The sequence below is a fragment of the Pongo pygmaeus genome, chromosome 8 (assembly GCF_028885625.2).
Source record: "Pongo pygmaeus isolate AG05252 chromosome 8, NHGRI_mPonPyg2-v2.0_pri, whole genome shotgun sequence".
In the NCBI taxonomy this organism is placed as follows: Eukaryota; Metazoa; Chordata; class Mammalia; order Primates; family Hominidae; genus Pongo; species Pongo pygmaeus.
Window position 1 is genome coordinate 29,049,656 of NC_072381.2, and position 13,131 is coordinate 29,062,786.

The 13,131-nt window shown below is 40.0% G+C and overlaps 1 protein-coding gene across 7 annotated transcripts in view; it reads right to left on the reverse strand.

The window, feature by feature from the left end:
- MPP7 (MAGUK p55 scaffold protein 7) overlaps nucleotides 1-13,131 on the reverse strand; it is a 271,223-nt gene that overhangs the window by 14,796 nt on the left and 243,296 nt on the right. For 5 of the 7 annotated variants that reach the window (XM_054435739.2, XM_054435735.2, XM_054435740.2 and 2 more), the window contains one exon: nucleotides 4,021-4,101. In XM_054435739.2, the coding sequence (XP_054291714.1) occupies nucleotides 4,021-4,101 (81 nt within the window). Of the gene's footprint in view, nucleotides 1-4,020; nucleotides 4,102-10,099; nucleotides 10,187-13,131 lie in introns of all 7 variants that reach the window. The other 2 variants (XM_054435731.2, XM_054435730.2) reach the window with 1 other exon arrangement.

Genomic DNA, 13,131 nt, shown 5'->3' on the forward strand with positions numbered 1-13,131 from the left:
AATTCAAGTGAAGTATCGTATGGACAAAGAAGTTGTCTAGAATATGGATGCTTTAAAACTTACAAAAACACAAAAACTGCAATATATATCTTTCTGAGAACCACAGAAAGTGATTAACAGATGTGGTTGACTAAGAATGCCCAAATTCTAGACTACACAGATTTTGGAATCCATCAAGTATTTGATGTCTACCATAATACTTTTTGTTACCTATTTTATTTTAATTTAATGTACAAGAGACCCTTTTGACTGGTTGTATTAATAGTCATTCAGATTTATTGATGATAACCTATATAGCCTTAAAACAATGTTTATGTTGCTTTTCAAGGAGCAAATTTCCCACAGGCTGGGCATGTTGGCTCACACCTGTAATCTCAGCACTTTGGGGGGCTGAGGCAGGAGGATCACCTGAGGCCAGGAGTTTGAGATTAGTCTGGGCAACATAGTGAGACTTCATCTCTACAATCAATCAATCAATAAGAAACTTCTCACAGAGGAGCAAAAGACAGAAAGCAAGGGTTTCAGCCACCACTCTCTTGAAAAGCAACTTTGAATGTTTAATATTATTACATGGATAATTTTTAAACATTTCATATAGCTCATTCAGCCATTTTAGCTCAGTACCTGATTTAGCATCCATTTAAATAATGTTTTTAAATTAAAGTAATTACAAATTCACAAGTAGTTACAAAAATAGTACATAGAGGTCCCATGTAAAATCACTCAGCTTCCTCTTGAAATATTTACATAACTATAGCACTTTAGGAAAACCAGAAAATCAGCAAACTACAGTTAAACTATTATTTCTTTTTAACATTTAAAGCCTGAGTATGATACAATAACTGATATATACACATAAAAGTGTATATATCTTCCTTACTTTTCACAGGTTTAACACCCCCATGTAGCCAGCACTCTAACAAGAAGCAGAAAATTGCTAGCACTCCAGAATCACCTCTTGAGTTCCTGTTCTAACCCAAATCCTTGAGATTTCTAACAGCACACATGAATGTTGCCTTTATTGCAATTATAAAAATGAAATCACACTGCCTCATTCATTCTCTTGTGTCTGCCTCCTTTTGTTCAACACATTTGCGGGATTCATTCTTATTGTTGCATGTAGTTGCAGATTGTTCATTCTCATTGCTTTACAGCATTCCATTGTATGCATATACTATACTTTACTTCTCCATTTTACTTATTCATTCAAATGATAAGCATTTGAGTAGTTTTCAGTTCTGAGCTCTTACGAATAATGACTAAGAATAGCTCAGTGTCTTTTGGTGAACGTACTTATGCATTTCCATCGGGTGTGCAGTAGGAGCGGTGCTGGGTCAAGGGTATGTGTTTGCTCAGCTTTAGTGGATACTGCTACTTAGTTTTCCAAAATGATTGTGTTAATTTACATTCCCACCAGCAGTGTGCAGGAGTTCCTTTGCTCCATAACTTTTTCTGGTGGATATGTAAGACATGCTTTCAAAAAGAGAATTACAGAAATAAACATCAAAAAATACTGGTGGTATAAGCAAAGCAATCATTTTTCTCCAATATTCAAGACTCTGCCCAAAATATTTCACAAAGCAAAACTATCTGAAATTCTAAAATTACTCTTAAAATATATTCTTCTTTAATTAATTAAATCACCCTGGTTTGATGCAGTATTTTCCAAACATCCTATAAATACAGATACTTGGGCATATCTTTTTATAGAACTCCATGAGATTCTTATCATCAGGCAAGCCAGTGAAACATTACTATATGAAGATATTTTGACATCAACGTCTGTCTAGAAGTAAATCAGAATGAAAAAAAACTACTTTGGGGATTTCTTTGGAGAGTCCCAGTCCCACAACCTCTCTGTAATATTGTCAACTTCTATAACAACTTCAGAGGCAAACATTTAAACAGCTGGGTAAATTGAGGCTAAAGTGTGTTTGCTCCCCTAGGTCTTTCCATAATATCACATCTCTGATAGGGAGTTACGTGGGATAGATTGGCTTATGGATATTTCTCATCTTCAAAAGAAGTCAGTTTTGACTACTTACTAGAGTACAACAAAGATAGTCTGTAGTTTTAAAGGACTGCTAGTGCTAATATAGGAGGAAGAACATGAGAACTGGTATCAAAAAAAAACCTGGTTTCGAATCCAAGTGCACCTATCATCTATGGAACTCAAGTCAGCATATCCTTTCTATCCCTATCTCCTTCTCTGTGAAATAGAGATAATATCAACCATCTTATACTTGACTGGGAAGGCTACAAAAATTAAGACAATCAAAGGAGATGAATACACAGTAGGAAGTTTAAAAATTTGTTTTTTTTTTCTTTGTAATCTGTTTTTGCATCTTCTAGGTCTCTTCTATAATTGCTCACCTGTAAGCTTAAAAGTTATTTTGTAAAATTTTCTAACAACTTATATATTGCAATTCAGCTTTTGTAAGAGAGGTGAATAATTACAGGCAAAAAAACTGTCTAGTTCCACATTTTCATTAACTTTCATCTCTGTTGGTAGAAAGCAGCAGTCCTATAACTTGTGACTGAAAATGATTACAAACAATAATTTGGAAAAATGTAGTAAAAAGAAGGAACTGGAGGTCACAGAAAACTATAATTTTAAAATAAAGTTGAACTCTTCCAAAACTAGAGAACATCGATGGCTAAGGGCAATATACAAGTAAATTTTTTAAAACAGTACTAAAACCTCTTGAAAAAGCCAACATTTCAATTTAGCCTTTTAGACAGCTTTCTAATATCAACATATTAAGTAGTCAAATGGCCTTTATTCTGCAGATAAAAATGTTTCAAGCATCACATTTTATTTGTAAGAATGCCTATGAAAACCACTTTTATAAAAATAAATCTAATTCTGTGTACTGAAAAGAAGCTTACCATATTTAAACTATATAGCCACGAAAAGCCCATTTAACACCATCTGCCAATTACTACATATAAAAAGTAATTAAGAACGGTTTATATTATAATAAGTCTCCTTCAGCTCTCTGTGATTTGATTCTTCTAATCTTAAAGCTGGTGAAAAACTCTGGAAAACATTAGCACTTATTTTAGGAAACAGAATTGTTAGACATTTATTTAGAAGAAAATTTGTAAGTAATAATTTGATGTCATATGTGTACTAAAATTCACCATAAAAACCTAAGAGTAGGGAAGCTGTGATTAACAAATATTCTGCCAAAAATCTGTGTAATTTAGGGCAAATCCTTTAACCACTTTTGCCTTGGTTTCCTCCTCTGCAACATGGCAATAATGTCACTATATACTTCTTGGGGCAGCTGGGAGGTCTAGATGAGTGAGTGCTCAGAACAGTGCTTGACACCATATGTGCTTGGTAAGTACTAAGCAATTATTATTAATGAGTACAAAAAGAAAATAGTCACAAAGAATGAAGAAGATCTATTTGATAGCACAACAGGGTCACTATAGTCAATAACAACTTAATTGTATATTTTAAAACAATGAGTGTAATTGGATTGTTTGTAACTTAAAGGATAAATGCTTGAGGGAATGGATACCGCATTCTCCATGATGTGCTTATTTCAGCATTTCATGCCTGTATCAAAATACCTCAGCCAGGTGTGGTGGTTCATGCCTGTAATCCCAGCACTTTGGGAGGCCGAGGCAGGTGCATCACGAGGTCAAGAGATCAAGACCATCCTGGCCAACGTAGTGAAACCCTGTCTCTACTAAAAGTACAAAAAATAAGCTGGGTGTGGTGGCACGTGCCTGTACTCCCAGCTACTTGGGAGGCTGTGGCAGGAGAATCGCTTGAACCCAAGAGGCAGAGGTTGCAGTGAGCTGAGATTGCGCCACTGCACTCCAGCCTGGCAACAGAGTGAGACTCCGTCTCAAAAAAAAAAAAAACTCACGTACCCCATAAATATATATACCTACCATGTACCCAAAAAATTTTAAAAACAAGTTAAAAATTTTTGTAAATAATTAAAAAAAATTTAAAATTATTACAAATGTAGTCATAGGAACACTGAATAGCGCAGAACTCACGGGGCACTGTCACGCCATAGTGCTGGGTGTCACTGATCAGCAGCTTTCGTTTCAGTTCATTCAGCCCTACTCCCACAGGACCTGAAAAACAGGGTAACAGAAATTCATTATCGGACAAAACACCACATAAACATTTCTGTAACTGACATGAGTCTCTAAGACAGACTGAAAACATGGATCCAGCTTTGCATCCTAAGTAAAGAGATTATTTTCTGTTAACTTGAACTTAAGAAAATGCTAGATTTCTTTTGTTGCTTTTTTACTTTTTCAATTGAAATCCTCACCTTTTCCTCAAAAAGGATAGAAAGATTTATGTTTAAATGAGACATATTCTAGAGTATTTAGGCTGGGTGCAGTGGCTCATGCCTGTAATCCCAGCACTTTGGGAGGCCGAGGTGGGCAGATCACGAGGTCAGGAGATCGAGACCATCCTGGCTAACACGGTGAAACCCCATCTCTACTAAAAATACAAAAAAAATTGCAAGGCGTGGTGGCGGGTGCCTGTAGTCCCAGCTACTCGGGCGGCTGAGGCAGGAGAATGGCGTGAACCCGGGAGGCGGAGCTTGCAGTGAGCCAAGATCGCCCCACTGCACTCCAGCCTGGGCGACAGAGTGAGACTCCCTCTCAAAACAAAAACAAACAAAAAAAAAGAGTATTTAAGTATTACCAAATAATAAGCCACCCACAAGAGCCTAAAAAAATGTCTGCCTAAGAAAATTCAATTGCATAATGCAGATAGTGAAAATGTCAATTTTAAATGTTTTTAAGTGTTAATAAAACAAAACCTTTCACCCTGACTTTATTTGGGATGCAAATTCAGTTATGCATTTTACGTCTGCTAAACAATCAGCCACATTTACATGTGCTAAGACCTTTTCCTGCACTATAGACTTCCTTAAGCATTTGAAAACTTGCATAGACCTTACACACTTTACTCAATCAATGTATACACACTGGACACCTATAAAGAGCAAGGCATACAGTAGACTCTGTGGACAACAAAAGATGACAAATTGACTTTGATCTTAAAGAAAGTCACTGGTTAATCATGAGGCTGGGGCCAGAAAAACAAAACACAAAGAGCAGTTTCAAATATGAGTCTGAAATAAAAAGTTAGACAGGCTAAGTCCCCCCTTTCCAGCATTGCTTTCCACCTAAAAGCTTCTCACAATGCTGCCATCAGGGTCCATTTAAGGATGGTGTGGTTCAGCGGGTGACAAAAGCTACAGGACCACACTGCCGTCAGGTAGAGTCACGTCTCTTCCCATCTGCTATGCCCTCACCTGGTGATACTGGAAGGGAAAGCCAGGGGCGTAATTAGATTTCATTTTAATTCTAAAAGTGTGCCTGTTCCCTCTCCTTCTTGGGTAGAATGAATGAGAACTGAGAACGCGTGCACAGTGCCTAGCACAGTGTCCAGGTACTTGACTGTTCACTGCCTTGCCTATGTCTTCTTCCACCCTGAGGAGGTCACAGGTGGCTTTGAAAGAATAAGGTTTTACACCATACAATGGAGAACATGCAGGTGTAAAGAGAAGTAGGGTCGGCATCCCAGGTGGAGGAAAAAGGATGAGCAAAGACGAAGAGGGGGAAGTTGGGGACTGCGCTGTTCTTGCTCTAATGCCATTTCTAGGTCCCTGACCCTTGTATAAAAACACCTGTCCCCAGGTGGTCATTCACTACCAACTTCAACCTTTCTCCACACTGCTGTCCAGTATCAATTCTCTGGCAACTTTCCCTTTTCTGTAAGACAGCAACTCTCAATTCTCCCTCTTATAATAAATATGCCATAATACCCCATTTATATCCTGAAATGGAATTAATTGCTAATATAACTTATCAACATAATTCTCCCTTCCAAATTAATACATTGATCTAACTAAAAATAATATATGAAAGGAGAAAAAATAATTTATAATAAAGCAATATGTATTTCAATATGTAAATTCTTGGCATGACTAGAGCAGAAAACCTAACCAAGTCAGATGTTTGCCCCTACTTAATAATAAATAAGTTTGGATTTAAAAGATCAGGAGCTATTCTGCACAAGAAAGAACAGGAAAACAAAAGCCCAGTGGTACACGTAAACCCAGGAATAAGACCTAGCATTTGGAAAGAAACCACAGATCAGACTTCCTTGAATATGATAAGGAAAGAAGGAAACAACTAAGGATAGCATGTCAAGGCTATCGAAGTGAAGAAAACAATACAAATGACCTGAGCTTACCCAAGAGTAGTACATGGGGTCTGGCACGGTGGCTCATACATATAATCCCAACACTTTGGGAGGCCGAGGTAGGTAGAGCACTTGAGGTCAGGAGTTTGAGACCAACCTGGCCAACATGGTAAAACCTTGTCTCTACTAAAAATACAAAAATTAGCCAGGCATGGTGGCAGGCACCTGTAGTCCCAGCTACTCGGGAGGCTGAGGCAGCAGAATTGCTTGAACCAGGGAGGCGGAGGTTGCAGTAAGCCAAGATTGCACCACTGCACTCCAGCTTGGGCGACAGAGCGAGACTCTGTCTCAAAAATAAAATAAAATAAAATAAAGAATAGTATGTGGGATGAGACAGTGCTTCAGTGCGCCAGACAGTTTGCTTTTCTAGAAACCCCACCACATGCTGCATCATCTACTCAGTCCTTGAATGTCTAGCATAGCATGTGAAGTCATGTGGGATGCAGTCAGATCTTTGTTCTATAGAAGGGTCAAGTCTACATCCCTCTACCCATCAGCCATTTTGACATCAAAAAAAGTTCCCTAACAATGTCCATAACGCCCCCCAGTGGGCAGTCCTGCCCCTGTGGAAACCACTCTCTATGACTTTAGCACCTGACCCTTGTCATTCCCTGCACCCCAAATCCTGCCATCGTCTTGGGTGACATCAATATCCATGTAGAAATCACTTCCAAATGCAGCCTCGGACTTCCTGATCTCTGGTGACCTCCCTCTCTACTTCACTTCAACCATGACATGGCACGCCTGGCCTTTGCCATCGCTAGGAGCTGATTCACTATGAAAATATTAAACCCAAATTCCCCAGTATGGTATCATTCTCTGATCTTCTTGGATCACTCACTCAGTTATTCTTCCCACACCTATGGTCATATAAGGACATTTCACTTCTACGATTTTGTTAATGTCTTCATCTCTCTTACATTTGTCCTTTATCACACTTGCCAATGAAACCTCCCATCTAAGACCAACCCAACGGCCTCTCTCCATACCCACTGCTGAGCTACTGAGTGCAGAAAACCCATGCAGCCCCTGGACAGCAGTAACATCATGCATTCCTGGTCTCCATGCATAAACCAGGACCTTCGTGTGCTCCAGCAACCATTTTATGTTTTCCTTATCAGCTGGATTTCTTAGATCCCCATGATGGCAATTTCAATTTTTCTCCAGGCTCCTCACTACCCACACCTGGGAGCCTCCTGGTCACTTCTCTCTTTTATATCCCTGGAAACAACCAACAAAGGCTGCCAATTTCACCTCCTAAACATTCTTCAGATCTATCAGATCTGATATTGCCACTGCTGCCACAATACCCGTTTTGCCTCCTGTCCTGAAAAAGCCTTTTATCTGCCTTACATCTGCTGTCCTTCCACATTATCTAGCATCAACTGGCAGCCAGAAAGGTCTTTTCAGGAGTTATTCTGGTCCTGTTGCATCCGTGCTTGACATTCTTGGATATGTAGTTTCCAGTTGGTCTTCCAAAAAAGATTAAAATCTTTACATGGAGCTGAAAAAAGTGCCTCACACCTGTAATCCCAGCACTTTGGGAGGCCAAGGCAGGTGGATCATTTGATATCAGGAGTTCAAGACCGGCCTGGCCAACATGCCAAAACCCTGTCTCTATTAAAAATACGAAAATTAGCTGGGCATGGTGGTGGGTGCCTGTAGTCCCAGCTACTTGGGGGGCTGAGGCAAGAGAATCGCTTGAATCTGAGAGGCAGAGGTTGCAGTGGGCCAAGATTGCATCACTGCACTCCAGCCTCGTGACAGAGTGAGACTGCATCTCAAGGGGAAAAAAAAAAAGGATTTTTTTTTTTACCTAGTCTACAAGGGTCTGTGTGATCTGAACCCTGCCCTGTCCGCCTGCAACTCTCTCCTTTAGTTGAAGCCGAGAGGAATCCTGATCTATCCTTCAGAGCTTGGCTCAAACAGCGCTTCGTCCAGAAAGCCACCCCTGATCCTGGAGGATCAGGGTTCCCACTTTCATGTTCCACAGCATCCTGTACATCTCCTTCATAATACTTAAAAATCATAATTAGACAACTAGCCAAAATACTGTTTAATGGCTGTATCACCCACCAGATAGAGGCACCACGAGGGCAGGAGTATTATATTGTTTACCATCCCCACCAAATAAATCCTTAATAAACATCTGCTGAATGAACAAATAAAACATTTAGTGTTGTTATCACCACCTCATGCTCAGCAGAAGACCTCAACTACTTCAGAAAACATAGAGGCCAACACATGGAAATGTTTTCAAAGTCCTTCCTACAAAGTGATGCATCTAGATCCACCTAGAGCAACTTTTTTTTTTTTTTTAACTTGCTTATTTTTATTTTTGAGACAGTCTCACTCTGCTTCCCAGGCTGGAGTACAATGGCATGATCGTGGCTCACTGCAACCTCCGCTTCCTGGGTTCAAGCGATTCTCATGCCTCAGGCTCTCGAGTAGCTGGGATTACAGGTGTGCACCACCATACCTGGCTAATTTTTGTATTTTTAGTAGAGACAGGGTTTCACAACATTGGCCAGCTCGTCTCAAACTCCTGGCCTCAAGTGATCCACCCACCTTGGCTTCCCAAAGCGCTGGGATTACAGGCGTGAACCACAATGCCCATTCTAAAGCAGCCTTTATCCTTCCTTCCAGCCATATACTCTCACACCTTCTCTTAGAGATTGCTCTCCCTGAATCTTCACTTCTCTTGCTTCTAGCTCCTTTCTATCAGCACTTAAAACTGATAAAAGCTCTCTTACCTTAATACAACAAGAACAACAATAAAAGCTCCACATTTCCCTTAACTCTAAATTCTTCTCCAGCCCTTAATTCAACAGCCCTTCATGTCTCCACTTTCACGGGCCATGGTGTCTTCCACTCTTTTGCTAATTCTTCAACTCTTTTACACACTGTCCTTTTATCACACATTAGTCTGTTCTCACACTGCTATAAAGAATACCTGAGACTGGGTTATTTATAAGGAAAGGAGGTTTAATTGGCCCACAGTTCCGCAGGCTGCATGTGAAGCATGATTCTATCCTCTGCTTGGCTTCTGAGGAGGCCTTACGAAACTTACAGTCATGGCGGAAGGCGAAAGGGGAGTGAGGTGTCTCATACGGCGGGAGCAGGAGGAAGGGGTAGAGGGGAGTGCCACACACATTTAAACAAACAGATCTTGTGAGAACTCACTATCACGATACAGTACCAAGGGCAAAATCCGCCCCCATATCTAATCACTTCCCACCAGGCCGCACCTCCAACATTGGGGATTACATTTCAACATGAAATTTGGGTGGGGACACAGAGCCAAACCCTATCACGTGCCAAGGAAATATCCCATCTAAGATCAACCCATTGGCCCCCTCCATACCCACCCCTGAACCACAGAGTGCAGAAAATCCACACGGTAGTTCACTCTTCTCTCCACCATCCTGGTTTATGGCCCAGAAACTTCTCACCAGCACCTCCCACTTGTCTTATCCTGTGTCCACAGTCAAGCGTAAATTCTTTTACAGGTTTATATAGATTGCATGATGCAAGTTACTATAATCTCTCCTCTTACTTCTTGCCACTCCTTCCTTGCACTGTACGCTGCAGCTGCATGAAATTTCTCCTGCTTCCTGAAACGTGGCCACTTCTCCTTGTGTTGGGTCTTCATCACGTGCTACTTGCTCTTTTATGCACACTCCTGTCTCCTCACCTGACTAATTCTCGCTTGTTGTTTAAGATTCAGCTCAGATGCACCTTAAGGAAATATTCTCTGACACTTTACATTTGGGTTAGGTTCCTGAGTTCACGTGTTTCCTGTACTCCCACTTCCAAGGAATTATCACACTGCATTGTACTTGCCTGCTTCCTTGTCTTGATTGTCTAACAGACCATGAGTTCTGTGAAAACAGGAACGCCTTCTGCCTTGTTCAACAACGGCTTCCCTAGCTGGCAAATTGAAGGTCCTAGTTAGATTATTTATTTAAATTATACTCAATAATGATGCTATTATGCAGGTGAAACTTTGTTGAATGAACCAAAGGAGTGTGAGAGAAAGTTAAAAAGTATTTGCCCCTAGAACGTGTGGATATGAAGATTAGATAATGTGCTCAAGTTAACCAATAGAAGTTGCTGGAATTCACATTTGAACTTGGCTCTTTATCTTAAGATAAAAGGGGAGGTGATGGATTCACTCTAGGTACAGTGAGTTTACGGAAAGAAAATCTTGCTCCCAAAACAGACAAGAGCTGCCATGTAACAGAGAGGACAGGGCTAGGGTTCCATTGTGAATGTATTCACATCGAGGTAAAACCTGAGACTGCACTGACAGGTGAGACTTCTGAGGGAAAGGGCGAAAGACATAAGTGCTTATTGGTTGTCTATAATATGCCAGGCACCATGTAGGGGCTTACATATTTACCTACTTTAAAGGTTCAAAAAGTATTCAGAGTAAGTTCTAAAACTCACTTTTTCAAATAAATAGAGAAAACACAAGGAAAACAAGTGGTATCGCAATGAAGGTACCTTCTAAGTACAAATAACACAAACCCAATTATATATGCTCACACACACACACACACACACACACACAGAAGCAAACACAGCAAAACACTATTATAAAATGCAAATAGAGGCCAGGCCCGGTGGCTCATGCCTGTAATCCCAGTACTTTGGGAGGCAAAGACAGGCGGATCACCTGAGGTCAGGAGTTTGAGACCAGCCTGGTCAACACGGTAAAACCCCATCTCTACTAACAATACAAAAATTAGCTGGGCGTGGTGGCACACGCCTGTAATCCCAGCTATTTGGGAGGCTGAGGCAGGAGAATTGCTTGAACCTGGGAGGCAGAGGTTACACTGAGCTGAGATGGCGTCATTGCAATCTAGCCTGGGTGACAGAGTAAGACTCCGTCTGAAAAAAAAAAATGCAAATAGAGTGTCCCAGCCTGCCTTGCCCCTCAAGACAACTAGAACTACAGGAAGGGATGTAAATTCACCATTTCCTTAGAAGGTCTCAGCTCCGGAGTGACTGCTAGAGTGTGAGATACTTTGCCAAGTGAGAGTCTAGCGTTTCCTTTCTTATTCTTAAAAATCTCTCCTAACTACAAAAAAACAAAAAAAAACTAACTCTCTAGGGGAAAAAAAACTAGGCATATTTGAATTAGTGGGAAAAAATATGCCATCTCTAATGTGATATCCTTAAATTTTGACCATATTCGATTTTGGGCCTAGGTGATATGATAACTTTATAATCTAACCCTTACAAGCAAGCTCACTTCATTCCACACTTGTGAAGTATACACCCATGTAGGGTGCCAAGAACATTCAGAGGCAAATAGCTTTATTTGGAAAATTTTCCCTAAATTAGGTTATTCTAGGTCATCTGAATCTTCAAAGGTAGAAGTATCCTCCCAAGAAAGGTTAAAAATAGAGACATAATTTCAATCATTCTCACTGCAAAATTGTCCAGTGGGCCTACAAACAGCATTTTCCCAGTCAGGCCCTTGGATCAATTCTGCCATCCCCACTGGAGAAGTTCTAGAGTCTCCCCTTGACTTTAAAAGACCACAGCTCAGATGCACCATCCTGTCCCATATCCTCTTTCTAGGGTTAGGCCTAAGTTGACAACATTTTTAGTTGTCTGGTTTGTATTTGGAATACAAATTCTATTTACATTCCAAACAATTTAGGGATGCAAACTGAGTTAAGTTTATTCATATGCCTCTGCAATAGGATAGCTTCATTTACCCCTTCGATAAAGAAATTTTTATCACAATTGGTGAAATACACTTACACGGACATATATAAGTAGATTACTCTGTAGTTCGTTTTCAGCTGAGCTTGCTAATGATAAAGTGAAGAAGAGAACAGAATCTAAACAGCCCATCTTTAAATCATAGACAATAGGCTGTGGCATAATTATGATGATGACATAGTGAGTTCTTTTTACATGACAGGCATATATGACATGGTTCACATACACTGTTACTCATCCTCAAAACATCCCTGCAAGAAAGGTATCATTATCCTCATTTTACAGATGAGAACACTGAGACAATGAAAGGTGAGGTAATTTCCCAAAGGTCACACATCTGGCATGTGGCTTAGCTGGTGCTCAAAAGCCTGTCTGTCTAACTCAAAAGTCTGCATTCTTTCCACTCTACCTATGATCTTATGAAAAGAATATGCCGATAAAACATGAACTCGGGTAGCTGTTGCTCTGCTGTCTGTTTATGGCTGTGAATTGGAACTTCACGGACTCTCTCATCCCCAGTCCATGCAGTCCATACTTCATGATGACTAATTATGCTCCTGGAATAGGCAGAGACGCAGGCTACAAAAAGTGGCAGAAGTCATATCTGGTGATCTCAAAGCTCACTCTGTGCAGAATCTCTGAGAAATCTAATATAAACTGAATGAGGATGATGTGCAGACCAGGCCTGGGCCACAGACTCTGGGCATATGTGTTAGGATTCTCAATTCAGGACTGAGGAAAATCAAACACAAAGATGATATATGTAAGTAAAAGCCAAAAAGGCACATTAAAAATGATTTTGGAGCTTATTAATCTGGAATTCAGGCAGTGAACTAAAGTTGGTGTGTCTCTTAGCTTTGCAAAGAAAAGAATGTTTATAGCCAAACCAGAAATGTTAGTAAGTATTTATCTGCTTCATCTAAAAAATATTTCATAAGAATTTATAAAACCATGTTGGAAAGGAAGAATAAAGCTGTGCGTATCAATTTATATTACGTGAAGGTCTTGGGAAAAATGTGTGTCAACTGGATAATTAAGATAATTAGAAAAGCATAATACTATTTTAAATTCCTTTTTATGCATTTAATTAGTAACTCCTTATTGAAAGTAAGCAAATGTGTTGCATGGTTTTATAAAAA